Genomic DNA, 18,093 nt, shown 5'->3' on the forward strand with positions numbered 1-18,093 from the left:
TGCACCACATTCAGTATGTTGGACTGTTTGAATTTTTGCTTGCATCTCAGTTTCAAACCCACAAGAAGGAAACAAGGCGCAGCAAATTGCACAGATGAATTTGTCCCCTCATTTAACAGATAATCTTGTTTAAGGTGTCAATATTTCCTGCACTGAGTAAGACTAGCTACTCTACAGGAAGAAGATATTGATCAAAACCTCTGTGGCCTGTTTGCAGAAACTGGTTTTATTTGCAAGATTCAACAGCTGCAAACTGAGCATCTGTGTGCATACCTTTTTAATGCATTATTTATCATGTATGTGGTTACTGAGAAATACAACAAATATAAATCACAAGAAAGACACAATGCAAGTTAAAAATCTGAATCTCACTGGGGATCTTTATTGAATACATATTTAGAAATTACAGACTGTGTAGGAGATGTTGTGCAAATCATAAGTGGGGAGATAAACATGAGACTGGATATTTGAAGTTCTATGTGAGAGTGTCATATTTAATTGCTCAGATTAGATAAACTTCTGTTCTAATGCTAACTGGATGTGCACTAGGTAAGAAAATACCTTTAAGACACTATATATATGTTAGTATATGAAATAAAGACACGGTCCAAAAAGTGTTTAGTCGACCTCCTCGATAGTTGGGCCAGAAGAGGAGCCACCTCCGGCTCCACCAGGGAAGCCACCAGGCATTCCTCCTGGCATTCCCTCAGGCATTCCTCCTGGCATACCACCCTGGTATAGCTTGGAGATGATGGGGTTGCAAACCTTCTCCAGTTCCTTCTGCTGGTGATCGTACTCCTCCTTTTCCGCCGTCTATGTAACAGAAGGAGCAAATAATTCACTGTGATAAAAGATTTGGTAGATGACTAGTTATTTACTGATTAAAAACAGTGCAAAGGGGAAGTGAGGAATTGCCTCACTATGATGGCAACATTTGAAACCCCGTTTCACAATTTGAGCTGAAGAGGAACCGCTGCACAGATCAGTGAGAGTTTTTTTTACCTGGTTCCTGTCCAGCCAGGCAATAACTTCATTGCACTTGTCCACAATGGTCTTTTTATCATCAGGGCTGATCTTGTCTTGGAGCTTCTCATCCTCTACAGTGCTCTTCATGTTGAAGGCCAGAGATTCTAGGGAATTCTTGGCTGTGACCTTGTCTCTCTGGGCCTCATCCTCAACCCTGAACTGCTCTGCCTCTTGCACCATACGTTCAATATCCTCCTTGCTCAACCGCCCTGTGAGATGATGAAATACAAACCTCTATTTATTATTTTTCTCTATTCATACACAGCCTTCTTTAAATGTTTATGCTGGAATAACTTTTTAATGCTCGTGGATTTAAGAAGTATACCTTTGTCATTGGTGATGGTGATCTTGTTCTCCTTTCCGGTGCTTTTGTCCACTGCGGACACGTTGAGAATGCCGTTGGCATCAATATCAAAGGTCACCTCAATCTGAGGAACTCCTCTGGGAGCAGGTGGAATACCAGTAAGTTCAAACTTTCCCAGGATATTATTATCCTTGGTCATGGCTCTCTCACCTTCATAAACCTGAAAACAGTTATTCAGATTACATTCTGATGTATCAGTGAACATTATGAGGAGTGCTTGTAACAGAATGGGGCAAATGGAGAGTGAACTGTTGTCTAATACTTTAAGGTTACTCTACCTGAATGAGCACACCAGGCTGGTTGTCTGAATAGGTGGTGAAGGTCTGGGTTTGCTTGGTTGGGATGGTGGTGTTCCTTTTGATAAGGACAGTCATTACTCCTCCAGCTGTCTCAATTCCCAGTGAAAGGGGCGTAACATCCAGCAGGAGCAGGTCCTGTACATTCTCAGACTTATCACCAGCCAAGATGGCTGCCTGCACAGCTGTAAAGGGTATTCAGAGGGTGAATCCAATGCGTCAATGAATGGAAAGCTTTTATAAATATGGAATAAGATTAATCCTAGCTGCAGTAGAGACCCACCTGCACCATAGGCCACAGCCTCGTCAGGGTTGATGCTCTTGTTGAGGTCACGACCATTGAAGAAGTCCTGCAGTAGCTTTTGAATCTTGGGGATACGTGTGGATCCACCCACCAGGACAATGTCATGGATCTGGGACTTGTCCATCTTGGCGTCCCTCAGGGCCTTCTCCACAGGCTCCAGGGTTCCACGGAACAGGTCTGCATTGAGCTCTTCAAAACGGGCCCTGGTGATGGAAGTGTAGAAATCTGTACCTTCATAGAGGGAGTCGATCTCAATGCTGGCCTGAGTGCTGCTGGAGAGGGTGCGCTTGGCACGTTCACATGCTGTGCGCAGGCGACGCACAGCTCGCTTGTTGTTGTTGATTTCCTTCTTGAACTTGCGCTTGAACTCAGCAATGAAGTGGTTGACCATGCGGTTGTCAAAGTCCTCGCCGCCCAAGTGTGTGTCACCAGCTGTGGACTTGACCTCAAAGATGCCATCCTCAATAGTCAGGATTGACACATCGAAAGTACCACCTCCAAGGTCAAAGATAAGGACATTACGCTCACCGCCAACCTGAAATAAACAGTATGGATTACAAAGAGGAACATAAAATATGATAAGGTTACCATTTTAGTGTTTAACTACCTTTTTGTCCAGGCCATAAGCAATGGCTGCAGCAGTGGGCTCATTGATGATGCGCAGCACATTAAGGCCAGAGATGGTTCCAGCATCTTTGGTGGCTTGACGCTGGGAGTCATTGAAGTAAGCAGGAACAGTGATGACCGCATTGTTCACAGGCTGTAAAGATGGAGAGAACTTGAGTCAACAGTGTGTTCACACTATTCTATTGCAAACATGAAAAACAGACAGGAGACATTTTTTCAAGGTGTATTTTATTCTGTTGCTCTTAAATATTACATTACAGATACAGGGAAACAGCAAAAAACACTAGGAAGTGTTTCCTGATGTCATTTCCACTGTTTTATTGCCATAAAAATAAACTGTCCGAGGTCATTTCATGCATAGTGTTATACATTTACTGTTATCTACCTTGCCAAGATAAGCTTCAGAGATCTCCTTCATTTTGATGAGGACCATTGAGGAAATCTCCTCAGGGAAGAAGGTCTTGATCTCACCCTTGTATTCAACCTCAACCTTGGGTTTGGATGAGTCATTCACAACCTTGAAAGGCCAGTGTTTCATGTCAGATTGCACCACAGCATCATCGAACTTGCGACCAATCAGACGCTTAGCATCTGCAGTAGATTTCGGGGGAAAAATAGCATACTGTTAGGTTAAATTCCCAGCGTATACACATTTGAATATTTAGCCTTTTTATCTACCAAAGGATTACAAGTTAGCAAGCTGAGGAGAGTGGTTATTTTTTTGATTGCAAGGGATGATGCAGTTTTTACCAAAGACAGTGTTGGTTGGGTTCATGGCCACCTGGTTCTTGGCAGCATCTCCAATGAGTCTCTCTGTGTCTGTGAAGGCCACATAGCTGGGTGTGGTCCTGTTTCCTTGGTCGTTGGCAATGATCTCCACTTTGCCATGTTGGAAGATGCCCACACAGGAATATGTGGTTCCCAGATCAATACCTACTGCTGGTCCTTTAGACATCTTTAATCAACAAAAGACACATGTTAATAATTGCAGCCCTTTTTTATTTTGGAGTGTAACCCAGTATTAGTGCACAAACTTACTATTATCACTAAAGGATTGCTATTCTCTTTCCATATACTTGTCTTTTTTTGTGGTTGTACTTAAAAAAAATTGTTTATTTGTAGCCTATAAATGTGTATACACCTGCATGCTATGTACAGCTATATATATCTTGTTAGTGTTTCCTATGGTGTACCTTTCACAGCTATTTACACAAGCCCAGATACACAGCCACGTGTTGCTGTCCATGTTATAGAGGCTTGAACCGCCTCCTGATATTGGAAACCAAATGACTGGACTATGTCTCAGCGTCCTTTAATTCCCCGTCCGCTCAGCTTCTCTCCTCCCTCAGCAACATAACATTAGAGTGTCTCAGTCAGGCTTTTTAAATGTGATGTAGGCTACTGATCCTGCAATAGTGATCAGTGTGTCTATTTTCCGACAGCTGCCTCCAAATAGCATGCAGTTACTATAATAAGTATCAGCATACCTATGTAGCAGTGAATTGAAGGTAGCTTAAACTTCAGAGATCATTTATCAGTGACTCTTGAGCAAAACCTGCCTGGTTCCATTTAAAACAAAGGGCTTAACAACCAAAAATACACACAGAAATGTGCAGCGGGGAAGTTCAGTAACAAACATGTTTGATTAGTGAAGAGCTCCACAAAAGCCTCTTGTTGTCACAGCTCGTGGGGGTGTGTTCTTATGAAATCATCAGGCCAAGAGTGGAATTAGATCATTTATGGTAACAGAAAATACCACAGACTAGCAGAGCACAAAACAACTAAAATGAGCTTTTTTTCCCCCTCTTCTGTAAATCTACAGGGTGGAACTTTACTCCTTTCATGTTGCTAAACTGGTGCAGCCGGAGCATGTTATTGAGTTTTCACTTGTTATCCAGTTGTGTAACACAGAGGAAAACATGCTGACATAGTGCTTCTTCCTTCTGTCCTACATCCACATGTGCCTGTTTTACTATGGAAATGAATCATTGAAATGTCCCAACTGACATGCTGGATAGTTGGTAGGCTTTGCAGCTTTTCACAGGGCTTCAGTTTTGTCATGCTGACAGACACCATGCAGGGAACCTCTCACTTTTGGCAGTTAGGCTTCGAAAGCAGTAAGCAAGACAGACTATAAAGCCAGGCCAGAGTGCAACACTTCCTTTCCACGAGGTTACCTTGTGCTGTTAGATGTTCGAGAGTTTACTGAGTTAAAGTGATGCTTTCTTTTCGCCCAGCACCGTCTGAGCTCCTCTCCAGCACTCCTTTCCTTCTCCTAGCAGGCGGACCAAGAGGGCGAGTGTCTCTGCTCCCCAGTGTATATAGAGCTCAGTGCAGGGAGAGCCCAATCAGGGTGTCAGGTGACTCCACCAGGGAAAGTTCTAGGGCCACGTTTCTTCTCGCTAACTCGATTTCCTTGAGAGAAAGGTTGCTATTCTTATCTCTGCAGCCATCTGCTAGGGTAACTGAACAAAACAGGACTATAGGAGGAAATGCAAAATGTGAAAACATAAGCACTTAGAAGGTTTCATTGTTCATTTGAAAACTACTCTGAAATGAAAAAGTGGTTCCTGAAAATAGATACTGTTGCTCACACACTCTATTGCCCAGATTGCCAGGACTGAAATGTTTTGGGGTTTTTTTTACCGTTGTGGATAATCTCTCAGCCATAACTTAGTTCAGCTATAACTTTACATTATTAAGTGACTTTAGAGATTCAAACTGTTAGCAGTGTTCCACTTTGTGGTTTTTTTTATAGAATCTTCATTGTTTGTATGAGAGTAAATGACTTAGAAATCAAGTTTTAATGCAATAGTTAACACTGGAATAGAATCTATGCCATGGATGCTTCTAGAAACTAGTTTTTGGAGGTCAGAAAAACACTTTTTTATAGAGGTAGTGTTTCTCTGAGGAACTTTGCATTCCTAAAATGCAATTTCGAAATGTCTTTCTACTTAAATTTCACTTGTGGCTATTTTATGAGGGCACTGATTAGTAAAAAGGAGGGTCTTTCATTCAAACATAGAGAAAGTTATCTAGGTTATGAATAGAAAAAATATGAAAACTGAGCACGAATATTACCAACAACACCTACTAAATCGTCTTCCAGTGGTTTTATTTGAATGTTTTCTTATATTGTGCATGTGTTTCATTCTCTATTTAAGACCCAGTAGTGCATGGTCCCTCTGCCAGAGCTCATCTATTCCTGTTACATAGGCCTCTCTGACGCATGTGCCATCTGGCATTAAATATAACTGCAGTTCCTTACAGGCAGCACCTGTTGCGACACTCCACATCGTAGTATTTACACACTGCTAGCAGCTGAATATTGCATAACCTGCAAAAAACATCAGTTAAAGCTCTTACTCTGAGGTAACAGAATATTAAGCTTCAGCTTTCAATGTTCACGGCAGATCAGGAGAGCAAAAAAAATGACAGAGTTGGTCACCTTTCATATAATAAATACTGTACAACAGCATAAAACAGATCACATTTCAAATAAGCAGCCATCAGTATGTTTCCCTAAGAAATAAAAAGTAAGACAGTGCGTTCAAAACTGCACACAGGGATTATATGTCCTTAGCTATCAAATTACAGTTTCAGTCCGTGGGATCGGGTATTTAAATAGCAGTCACTTTAAAACAAATAAGCTGCGGAGCTGATAGAAAAAGTCCTCATTCTTGCTCCTGTATTCTCTGCAGCGTCCATTCATATAGTCCCAAGCACAGCGCTTGCAGTAGTTGTAGAAATGATACTCGGCGTTCCTCAGCGTGTTGTTCAGGTCCAGCGTTCCCTGCAGGCTGCACAAAAGACAAAGTTCATCAATGCATTCACACAGATCAACATATACACAAGTTCTTATTTTGTTGCATGAGATATTTTTAATGTCTTAGAATATAGTCAGACCTGCTGGCAAACTGGATGAGCTGGACGTCATCTCGACACTGCAGCAGCGCCTCTCTGTTCTCTAGCAGGATGGCTGCACAGATGAAGAGCTCAAAGGTGAAGTCAGTGTTGACGGCCTTCAGCTCTGACTCTGAATTTTCTTCTGGAAACATCACAAAGCAAAAGTCTATCACTGTAGGACGTTTAATAGATTTAACTTTAGCTTTGAAGTTATTTTCCACCTCTTCTCCTGGGTTCACCTGTGCTGTATTTTCGGGTCAGTCTTTCTTGGTAACGCGCTCGGTCGACCTGTTGGGAGATGAGCTCCAGGTGGTCGCAGCTCAGGATCTCAAACAAACGCAGTGCATCGCTGTGTTCAAACTCCCTCTGGAAACCCAGCAGGAGCCACCTTACAGGACGAAAAACATGTACATGGACATAAAGAACATGTGCATGTGGAGGAAAAACATGTTTCGATATAGTGAATAAACGCACAGACTGATCTGATCTACCTGTGGCAGAATGCGAGGCTCTCCATGCTGTCTTTGACCAAGTGAGTATAAAGCAGAGGGTCCAGTTCCTTCAACAAGGCTGCCTCCAGCTCTGCAAGATGTTAAACACAACATATGCTTGAACTGAACTAATTTATAGACAAAACCGTTGTTCCAGACAGATCTTTAATTAGTTTAATTCTGGACCTACAAGCAAACTTCTCCTGTTCTGGAATTAAGGTAGTCCAGGCGGTTTGTACCAAATTTAGGTTTTTCTTTTTTTTTTTAATGAAAGCATGAAATTTGGTACATTTGTACAGTTTGGGATCCTGAACATTTTCAGAAATTAACACAGAAAGTGCCAAAGTTGATGTCTGCTCATAAACTTTGTAGCTGCATGAATCACTGCTGGGAGCGTTGCAGATGTAAAAGAAAGCCAAACTGAACTGTACAGCTCTGCTCCAGTCTGCAGGATGATGGGAAGAATAGGCTCAGCAACAACAGAGCAATTGAACTTGTGTTGCTGAAACAAATTTTGTCAAGTTAATCTTTTCTCTGCTCCTTTTTTTCCAACCTTGAATATTGTTCTCCTCTTTGGAGTCTGTGTTTTTCAGGATTAACCATCAAAAAGAGCTCACAAAACTCGACACAATTTCCATGCCATAGATAAAATATGATGAAGTCCAGCCTAGATTCTCACATAATGTGATTTCCTTCTCACATCTTTGAATATTCTTCGCATGAGCAGTTTATAATGTTGTATATAGTATCACCGTAATCACAGACCATCACAACATACAGACAGACCCCAATTTTTATTTTCACAAATCACCTGCACTTAGTTTTCAATGTCTTTATTTAACCACTAGAGGTCCCAAAATTTTAACAACATACCTTACAGTGCAAAGTTTAGGCACTTTGGATGTTTCACTAAAATATTTATTCTTTTTTATCTTCTGCTTCATTAAGTCAATTAAAAAAACCAACATTCCTCTTGTAAATTTGTGGGTGCAGCCCAGTGCCTGAATAGTATTCATAACAAACAGGTGCTAATGAAAAACAAAATAATATGTAGGTTGAAGCAAAACTATTAACTGAAACAGAAAGATGTGTAAGGGAGAAACTTGTGGTCAGTCACATCATTAAAGTGAAGTTGCTGAAGTTTCATTTAAAAAGCTGGTCATGCTGCTCACACAGGCAGAATTTTCAGCTCATTTATATTATGTAGAACATTGCAAAAACTAGGGTGCAAAAAAACACTAGCAGGTACTCTGGACTGAGTCAAAATCTGAAATATTTTGCTGGAGAGCTCAACATGAATGTGTTTTGTACATGTATTGTAGTATCTGTAGTAAATACGTTTGCATTTCTTTTTGGTATTCCCACCTATTTTCCTGTGCAGACCATCAGCCCTGAAGTCTCTGGAGAATTTCTCCATGTAGCAAGAAAAACTCCAGAAAGTGTCGACCTCAGAGTCGAGAACTTCCAGGAAGCGGCTGCACAGGTCGTTCATTCCCTGAGCGTAAGTGACCTCTGGATTTAACAGTCAAGACAAAAGGGAAGTTAGCGTCTCTGATGGCAAAACAAACAACCTGTCAGTTAGTAAACCTGAGATGGGCTCAGTCTGGCTCTTTACCTGGATGAAAAGCAGCATAAGTGATGAGGATGTCTCTCAGCACCAACAGATTGCCTAAACCTTCGTCCCTGCAGACACACAGAAATTATGAGTACGCTATAAGTAAGCACAATTATTTGATGTGAAATATATGGAATCTCGTGGTTTGTAAAGCCTCTACAGTCATGAAGAAATTAAAGGATGCAATGTTTTTGCTTGTGCAACCACCAAAAGGCAGAACTGCTTCTAATTCCAAATAACATTGCAGCAGTTTCAGAGGTTTTCTAGCCGATACCAGTTTACAGGGATTACTCGAGCTTTCACACCATAAATTTAAAGCTTCCCATTTTTATGTCATAAACATTATTTCTGTATTCTGTGTATTTCTGCTCACTTTTTTTCTGTTTACCTAGGATCAGACCTCTATTTTCTTTTTTTTTTCTGACTAACCAACAACTTCCTAGACTGACTCATCTAAAAGGTGGGGCAACCTGATAGCAGAGTGATTAGTACACATGTGGTGCAGGATCCGTTCAGCAATGAGTTATCGGTTCTAGGGAATGACTGATTATGGGCCTGAAGTAATTATCCCATCTGATCTTAAGTTCATCTGCAATGTTATTTTTCAACTAATTCGAGAGAAAAGAAGTTACGCTTACTTTGGGGCTGTTGTAAACGCTTCTTTCAGTCTGTAGTCACCACATTGTGGTCCAGAGTAATGTACCAATCAACAAGCCTATGCCAGGATTTTCCTTTTTACTGGTTCCAAATATAATTTATTCATCTCCCTAAATGGAAATAATTGGCTTCAATATGATGTATGGTGAAGAAAACATATCCATATACCTGATTTCATTTATGATTGGCCCAAACCTTTACTGTGTCATTCTCCTGCTCTCTTTTCCTTATTTCACGCTGTGCGATGTTTGACAACTTTTTAAACATTTACATTTTTCTCTCTGTCACAGCCACAGCTTCAGGCTGTGGGCTGTGATCTCTCCCCCAGCCCCACTCTCTCCCTCTCTCTTCCAGGTGTGTGCCGTTCAGAGGCTGAGGCAGGTGTGGCGTATCAGCTAATCAGCAGATTGTGGGCAGGTGGAAGTCAGCAAATCAGTCACTGCGGCTCTCCTATAAAACCTGACGCCACTCGTTGTATGATGCTGGACGGTCTTTGATCCTCCAGTTAGTTCTGTGAGCTGAATGTCTCGTGCCAGTTACTGAGTTCCTGCAGTAATTCTGTTTTCCTTGTGTTTAGAACTGACTTCTGCCTGCTTGTGGTTACTTGATCCTCCTGGTTCCATTGCTGGTCGCCTGGTTCTCGGTTCCTCTGTGGATTCCGTTCAGCTTAAGGGACCCATCTGCTATCAGCATGCCTCTGGAAAAGCTCTGTGCCATGTTGGACTTCTGTCCACCTGCTGTGCCACACCACTGTTGCACTAAAGGTGTGTGCCTGGACTGGAGAGTCTGCTTTTCCCCATACTGGGCATTCTCCTGTCAGAGTCAGTTAAGTCCTCTAGCCCTAGCAACATCTGCTTTACAGTTTGCAATTCAGCTTCCTTGTATTAAGATCTAGCAGCGTGTTTTTAGCTCTGCCTTATTAGTTTATGTCAAGGGTAGAACAGGCTTTGGTCTGGGCTTTCTGTGCAGTAATTCTGTTAAACTAGGTTTGGGTTTAGTTTTATTTCCCATGTTTAGTAGTTTTCCTGCCCTGGTTATACCATAAGCCGGTTAACCATAGTTTTGTTTTCAAGTTCTTGTAGTTAGTCCTCCTAACCTCCAGAGGTTTTTTTCTTCTGTTCAGGCCATAGAGAGGTTAGGTTGTACATCCATTTCTGGTTCCAGTTTAGAGTTCTAGTCCTTGTATTTAATATTGTGTTATAAATAAAACTGTGTTGAACCGTTCATTCCTCATTTCCTGCTTTTGAGCCTCTGAACCTGCCGTAACCCTCTCTGCTTGTCCCCTTTCTACTCTGGGGAATCGTAACCTGCGGTTCAACTGAAAAGTTCCTTAATTTTTTGTCACATGGTTATTGGTTGAAGTTGAGTCATTAGTTCAGAAATATATTTCTGAACTAATGACTATATACTATATATTATATTTTAAGTATTGCATAGAACACAGGCTGACAGTAACTTACTGGTAGTAGCTCAGGTCCCTGTTGGTTCGGGGCACATCCTTGTCAATGATTCGTATCGCTTCCTGCAGTTCCTCATTGTCAAATGTGACTCGCTCAAATAAAATCTGTTAACAGGGGGGAAAAAAATAAAGACAAAACTATAAATTTGACTAGTGAGATATCGGCGTCACTTTTTGTGGATCCCGTGTATTTTTTTAAAAAAAAGTCATTTCTTAAAATTTAGCTTTGTTCTTGCACTGGAAATTGTTAAATTACATCTTTTGCTGATTTTTAAAAAGTTCCAAGAGAAGTTCAACTATCTGAATATCACAGCTGTTAAGTGCAGTGTATTTTTCTTTTAGGGGTGACCAGTATTCCAGTCTTTGTGTGTTGCTGTTTAGACTTTAATCAGTGCTCTGCTATTGTCTATTTATTTTCTGGCGTCTGTGTAGTTACTACATTTTGGTTTTGTGGATGCCTATTGGGATTCAGCACTTTAAAGCAGGTACATCAGGTTTGTTTAATAAGAGGGAGTCACCTGCCTGTTTAGTGTCATGTAGTCAGGTCCTTGATGCAGACACTGACCTGATGTATGGCGATTATAAAATGTATTCACGCTCCTTGAAAGTTTTTCCCTTTTATTGCTTTTCAACATTGCATCACTGCTGACTTAAGCTTTTGCTGACAACAGTTAACTTTTATAAAGATTTTTTACTGTCAAAGTGAAAACACATTTTTCCAAAGTGATTGCATAAGAATTCCCCTACTTTATTACAGTGTTGAGTGTGTGGCTTGGTCTCAAACTAGGATTTTACCCCATTCTTCTGTGCAAAGTTGTACAGGGATTGTGAGTGAGGAGCTCTTTTCAAGTCCAGCTGTACTATCTCAGCTGGATAGAGGTTTGTAATATGACTTTACTCGGTGTTGAAAAGTACTACAAGCAGAAACGGGTCATGACGGGTGAATATTTTTAGAGGCATTTTATTGTTTTGAGTGTTGTAGATTCAAGGAGTTGGTCCTGTTACTCACACACGGAATCATCTTGTATACTGTCCTCGACTGTTTGCTCTGCTTGTTATTGCAGCTTATATCCAGTATCATTTTGGTGCCACGGTTGTAGATATTTGTTGGTGCATAAATTGGAGGAATGTACGATATTGGTGGAGGTTCTGTGTATGGGATTGGGAAGAGCCTTATTAATCTTACTAGGATTATGATCTAAGGACTAGCTGGCTTGGAATGCAATGCTAATTACAGCTGTTAATTAAAATTGCAACATGAGTGTTTATTGATAGAACCACTTTTTTTTTTTTTTTTTTTTTTGAAGATGAGGGGGTGTTACAACCCTCTGGGAAGACTAATCCCTGCAGGAGTCGACTGGATTTACTGCATAATGTGGTGGAAATCAGCCAGTCTCTCTCTCTTTCCTCTGGTTTCCACCTTGTTTGGTTATATTTTGAACGTACTTTGTTTAATGTTCTGCAAAATTAACTTATTTTTAATTACAACTTGTGTAGCCTCCCTTCCTTTGCCAAACTTTCAGCAGAGTTGCGACAACACACTCTTTATGTGGTTTAACACTTCAGCTAGTGCAAAAAGGGCAAGTGATGCCAAAGTAAGTAGATGACAGTTTGCTTAACCAAATTAGATCCGGCTGTGTCATTTCCCCAAACACACTCCACTACTTCCACTTTACAAAGCTGATCTTTTCCCTTCTGCTAAGACCAAAGGGAAGATTTTGAATAGATCTAAAGAAATCTAACACAACCAGATAAGATTCAGACACATGTACATGTAAAATAGAACAGACAGAGACTCTAATGTGAAGATTTAATGGATCTAACCTGTGCTTGAAGCTTCAGGAAGGCCTGCCTGTCCCAGACCTCCTCACAATGGTAGCAGGTCTGCTGCAGGACCTGAGTCTGCCTTATGTCAAAGTACCGGACAGCTGCCACTAACTCAGCTGGATCAAATGGTCATAGACATTAAAAAAAAAAAAGAAAAAAAAAACAGAGAGCAAGGCAATCAAACAGGAAAAGAAACGCAAACAAGAATGAAAGTTTGCACATCTTTGGGCCTTTACCGTCGGTGCCGTTGAGGTGCATCCGTACGGCTAAAGGTAGAAACTGCTGCCACTTTCTCTTCATGACTCGGTAACGTACGACCAACTGCTCCTGCAGCAGAGAGCGCTCCAAAGGTGTCGAGCTGCACGGGTACATCCCGAAGAGAAAACGCCACGCCAGGCCACGCTCAGACGGAGGAACGCCTCCTAGACAGGGAATGGAGAGCAAATTTAGAGTCAAATATATATGAATAAAGCACATTTAGGTCCCACAGTTGCTCAATAGGTTGAGCAGGTGACCCATGAACAGGGGCTTAAGTCCCCAACACAGAGGATATAGATCAAATCTGACCTTCCCCTACCTTTCCTGTCTTTCTACAGTAAAGGGAAAAGGCCAAAAAATAATCTTCAAAAAACATAAAGCACATTTAAAAGCAGCAAGAGTTGATCCAAAATGTTGCAGGCAATAAAACACAATGACTAGAAGGCAAATGTGAATACAAGAAGACAACAAATAAGAATATAAAGCTGCAACACAACAAAAGATTGTGTCAGGGAGTCAAGAGGTGGAGCAGCTTTAAAGCTTGAGCAGTTCTTACTATAAAAGGTGAACTGTTCCTGAGATTAGGAGGCACTGCAAAGGCTCGATCTCCTCTATTTTTGTGCATCTTAAAGCATCCAAGAGCATCTGATTGCTCAACCTCTAACCACAGTATGAAGATTTAAGGGTTCTACTAAATAAGGTGGAGCTAACTCATTTGAAATGTTCAAAAACAAATAATATAATAATAACATCTTAAAATCAATCTTGAAATGCACAGAAAGCCAGATGAGGAAAGTGGGAAGTGATGGCACTTTCATTTTCCTGTTTGAAGAGGAGCAGCTGCATTTTGTAACACCTGCATACAGACAATTTGTCAACTTTCGATAAAGGCATGAATATTTTTTTTTCTTTGAGAGATTTGCTTTTATAATGGCTAAAACTTCCAATTGAAACAAGCTATGTTTGATCACTGAGCTGACCTGTTTGTCAAGCTGAGAGGTTAAGTGAGCTATTATCATTCAGTAAAAGCTGAAACAAGCCCTGAATAGAAATGAAAAAGGAACAGAGAGAGGCAATCTTTGTCAATACGTTGCTGATCCACGTTTTAAACTGTGAACTTTCGCCTCCATTCACAGGATTTTCAGATGTCTTATGTAATGTCTTGTGCTGCTGGTTTCTTTAATCTTTGTTTTGTAGAGAAGGAATGTGCATAAAGGTCAGAAGGTCGCTGAAAAGAGAGGGTGAATTCCACATTCCTGCTCATAGATGACCGATCCAATGTGATGTTTTCACAGAGGAAGAACTTCTCTGTGAAAACCTGAAGAAATCTGGCCAATAATGGTGTCTGATATTGTGTCTTGCAAAACTGAAGCCATTGCTGGAACTCTAATCCTCACACACTTCGCTGATTTTTATTTATTTTTTTTTTTGTGGTCTGTTGAATCTCATGTGATTTTATTCTTCTTGTTCTCATCTCTAAAGGATGTCTGTGTAGTCATGCTGCAGTTCTTTGCTCCAGGGAGGCCTGATTAGACAATGAAATGTTTGATTTTAGCGACGAGTGTGTCTGACTGTGACTCAGCTGATGTCCTGAAGCAAAGCATCACTTGACTTCATCTGTACGAGAGTCGATGGTGTCGATTCATTAATGCATCTGGACTCTTCTGGTCATAAAAAGTCTTACAGCACAGCAAAATGACACAGGAATATTCTCCTAGACGCTATAGCCACATGCTTAATATTATGTTCTAGAGATCTAATTACAACAAGTTTCCAAATGTATAAAAATCATGACTGTGTCCTCGGTGAGCTGCTGAATACTAAATCAATACAGAAAGGCACAATAACCCTTTAAACTATTAAATTATCTGGATTAGTGAAGACTTTATATTTCTAAATGGGCATTAAGGGATTACTTATGATTTCTTTTTGCCCTGCTATGACCTGGAAATCATTAGTCTTTGAGGGATTAAGTTCAAATGTCATCACTGACAAAGTATTCATGTTTCATGCAAAACTGCATGAACAGCAGTGAAATAGAGCTCAGTACATTTACTCAAGTGACGTGCTTCAGTATAAAATCAAGGTACTTGCACTTTATTTGAGTGTTTCCGTTTTATGCAGCTTTCTACTTATTCTCCACCACATCTCAGGGGCATATATTGCACTTTTTACTCAGATGACAGATTTTCTGTCCAGTGAAAACTGCTTGTTGGAAAACATGCTGATTTTCAAGCATTTTACTACTTGCTAGGTGAAAAAAAACAGGGCTGTTTTTCCCAGCTGATGTAAAATTTTTAGAGATATGTGGTTCTAACATAGTAGTGACATCGCAAAAGCATGATGATCTAATAGAATATGATGCGTTGCTGTAGATACAGTGTGTAAAGTATAAAATTAAACTCAACCTTAACCCCAACAGCTACAACAGTAAAAGTCAACATACACATTAATGTCACAGTAACATATCTTAAAAAAACATCACATATTACAGTAACACTAACACTGTCAGGGACCACTTTACTGCTGCACAATGAGTACTTTTACTTCTAATAATTTAAGCACGTGTTGCTTATGATACTGCATTCTTTCATTTCAATTAAATGTTTACTTTTACTTAAATGAAGTACCTGTTACGCCATTGTGCATGAATGAAGATTAAGTTTGCCATATTATACACATTGTACACCTGTAAGCAACCACGCAGGTGCAGGTGATTTGTGATTAAACGCTATTTTACTGTCTGTATAGCAATTCATGTAACGATCGCATACACTTCAGGTGTATCCAATAATAGTTGTAGATTTCAAAAACGTCTGCATTTGTCCTTCCAATAAAAACCTGAAAAGCCACTATAATTTTTCCACACTGTGCCTAAATTAAGTGTTTTCCTCTCTCTCAGGACAACTGTACCATGAATTAATGCAGGAAAGGCCAAACTGGCGCGTAAAAATCCTCCAGGTTGCATAAATCTAAGTGTTAGATGCTTAAAATGCGTAGACCTGTGTCCAAATGCAGCCTAAAAACAGAGGATATTTTATGAGACAGACAGGTAGACGGACCGTTTTTGAAGATGTGCATCCTCAGCCTTGACTCGTCGACCCTCCCCTCTGCGTCCATGACTCCAGGTAAAGTGAGACGCGCGGCGCACTGAGCCGGACTGCTGACCGCCGCTACTCTCCTCTGAGAGCGGCCGGAGCTCGTCTCTTCTCCCGCTGCCCGCTGTGGATTCCTGTTGTTTAGATCTGCCATGTGCGTTTTAGCGACCACGCCGCGCTCAGGTGAAGAAAAGTTGAGCCACATCCACAGAGTAACAACAGACAACCGAGTATCACATCGTTCCGTTGTAGCCGAATGCGCAATAAACAAAGCGTCTCTTCCCAGAACGCATTTCCCCAGAGCTGAAACCAGCCGACAGTGATTCCCAATCGTTCCAGATCACCAAAACCTCGTCGGATTAAATATTAGGAAACCATTTCCAGCTCCGTGGACTTTCATTCAGCCATCTGGGAGTCATATGACCGCACCTTGGAGATCCCACATTGACCCACATTCCAGGTGGAATCCGGACTCAAAGTGCCAAAGTTCACTACTTTTACGAGCAAGTCTCACTCCATCTAGTGGAGTTATTCAACAACATTAAGTTTTCCGGAAGGATTTGACCAACTTGCGCTCCAAAATAAATCAATCAGACGAGGTTTTGCATTACTTGGATTAAAAACTTTCCAGTTCAGACTGGAAATAGAAAGAAGAAGGAAGTGATTTGGAACGCAGCATATGTACAGAACACGTTGCATCCAGAAGTACATGATGTGTGTTCAGTTTACTCTCAGAGTTGTGCACATTCTCAGATAGATGTTAATATGTTGAAGCAAGCTGCAGTTTATTAGTCCAATATGAGGCAGTTAACAGTTGAGACATGTTAAATATGAATTCTCCTCAGAGCTGTTGGATTCATTATTGTAGTGAAGAATTGGTTTCCAGCACTCGGCCTTCCACTGACTTCCTGATTGGTTGAAGAACTTTGAAACTTCCTCATACAGCAGACATTCATCCAGGTGCCTCACCTGTGCTGCAGGCAGTATCTACAGGTGCTGGTCATATAATTAGAATACCATGAAAAAGTTTATTTCAGTAATTCCATTCAACAAGTGAAACTTGTATATTCTGTTCATTCATTACACACAGACTTGATATATTTCAAATATTTATTTCTCTAAATTTTGATGATTATACCTGAATACTAATGAAAATCCCAAAATCAGTATCTCAGAAAATTAGAATATTACTTAAGACCGATACAAAAAAGGATTTCTAGAACTGTTAGCCAACTGAAAAGTATGAGCATGTCCAGCACTCAATACTTAGTTGGGGCTCCTTTTGTCTGAATTACTGCAGCAGTGCAGCGTGGCATGGAGTCGATCAGTCTGTGGTACTGCTCAGGTGTTATGAGAGCCCAGGTTGCTCTGATAGTAGCCTTCAGCTCTTCTGCATTGTTGGGTCTAGCGTATTGCATCTTCCTCTTCACAATACCACATAGATTTTCTAGAGTGTGGCACCAAGTGTCTTCGATATTGAACCCTTCCACAATGTTATAATTTTCTGGGATACTGAATTTGGGATTTTCATTAGTATTCAGGTATAATCATCAAAATTAAGAGAAATAAACATTGGAAATATATCAGTCTGCGTGTCATGAATGAATACAATATACAAGTTTCACTGTTTGAATGGAATTACTGAAATAAATAAACTTTTTCATGATATTCTAATTATATGACCAGTACCTGTATGTAGTGTGGAGACAGAGCTGCCAGTGTGAAACATGAGACTTTAAAGGAGCAGATGAAGACTGCTTGGATTCTCTTCCTTCTCATGATGGCTTCATGGTGAATCCCTGCACAAGTGTTCAGCTGCATCTTTCCTGCTGAGCTGTTTAAAGGATCACTTTAACATGATGGTGTGAATATCCAGGAAGGACGATAAAATAACCTCATATCAAAGAAAAGCACACAGAAATACAGATTTTATTATTAACTTGCATCAAATACTTGTGTAATGGCTCCACATATGTGCTGCCTTTTAGCTAAATGTTGTTCCAAGTGGCGAATTGCTGTTTCCTTTCAGTCAGTTTCATTAAGGACCCTTAATACGAACCTAAATGCTTTTCTACCAGTTTCAACAGTGAAACAAATCCAGTAACAAGCATGTCTTTGTAATGAATGTGCAGCAGGTTGACTCAGTAACTCGTTTAAAATCCTGT

At 40.6% G+C, this 18,093-nt stretch overlaps 2 protein-coding genes across 2 annotated transcripts; both read right to left on the reverse strand.

The window, feature by feature from the left end:
* Window positions 1-360: 360 nt before the first annotated feature.
* Window positions 361-4,955, reverse strand: hsc70 (heat shock cognate 70). The gene is made up of 9 exons (XM_023283162.3): window positions 4,795-4,955; window positions 3,368-3,572; window positions 3,003-3,208; window positions 2,598-2,750; window positions 1,970-2,525; window positions 1,669-1,871; window positions 1,352-1,550; window positions 1,003-1,235; window positions 361-813 (listed from the first exon to the last, which is right to left on the reverse strand). Exons 2-9 carry the CDS (start codon window positions 3,570-3,572, stop codon window positions 619-621), a joined length of 1,950 nt encoding a protein of 649 aa, XP_023138930.2. The 5' UTR covers window positions 4,795-4,955; the 3' UTR covers window positions 361-618.
* Window positions 4,956-5,715: 760 nt separating this feature from the next.
* Window positions 5,716-16,481, reverse strand: si:dkey-238d18.4 (TBC1 domain family member 15). The gene is made up of 10 exons (XM_023283173.3): window positions 15,893-16,481; window positions 12,809-12,994; window positions 12,570-12,688; window positions 10,747-10,850; window positions 8,630-8,697; window positions 8,380-8,526; window positions 7,015-7,105; window positions 6,763-6,911; window positions 6,524-6,665; window positions 5,716-6,417 (listed from the first exon to the last, which is right to left on the reverse strand). Exons 1-10 carry the CDS (start codon window positions 16,131-16,133, stop codon window positions 6,249-6,251), a joined length of 1,416 nt encoding a protein of 471 aa, XP_023138941.1. The 5' UTR covers window positions 16,134-16,481; the 3' UTR covers window positions 5,716-6,248.
* Window positions 16,482-18,093: the final 1,612 nt, after the last annotated feature.

The sequence above is a fragment of the Amphiprion ocellaris genome, chromosome 9, assembly GCF_022539595.1.
Source record: "Amphiprion ocellaris isolate individual 3 ecotype Okinawa chromosome 9, ASM2253959v1, whole genome shotgun sequence".
Classification (NCBI taxonomy): domain Eukaryota; kingdom Metazoa; phylum Chordata; class Actinopteri; family Pomacentridae; genus Amphiprion; species Amphiprion ocellaris.

Bases quoted from the DNA above. Each gene is read 5' to 3' on its own strand.
- si:dkey-238d18.4 (XM_023283173.3), bottom strand. From the start codon at position 16,133: ATGTGGCTCAACTTTTCTTCACCTGAGCGCGGCGTGGTCGCTAAAACG. The intron at 10,851-12,569 runs GTTAGATCCATT...CCCTGTTAACAG, and splicing joins TCCTGAAGCTTCAAGCACAG to ATTTTATTTGAGCGAGTCAC. The intron at 7,106-8,379 runs GTGGGAATACCA...AACATCTTGCAG, and splicing joins TGGTCTGCACAGGAAAATAG to AGCTGGAGGCAGCCTTGTTG.
- hsc70 (XM_023283162.3), bottom strand. From the start codon at position 3,572: ATGTCTAAAGGACCAGCAGTAGGTATTGATCTGGGAACCACATATTCC. The intron at 3,209-3,367 runs GTAAAAACTGCA...AATCTACTGCAG, and splicing joins CCCAACCAACACTGTCTTTG to ATGCTAAGCGTCTGATTGGT. The intron at 1,551-1,668 runs GTAGAGTAACCT...AACTGTTTTCAG, and splicing joins AGCCTGGTGTGCTCATTCAG to GTTTATGAAGGTGAGAGAGC.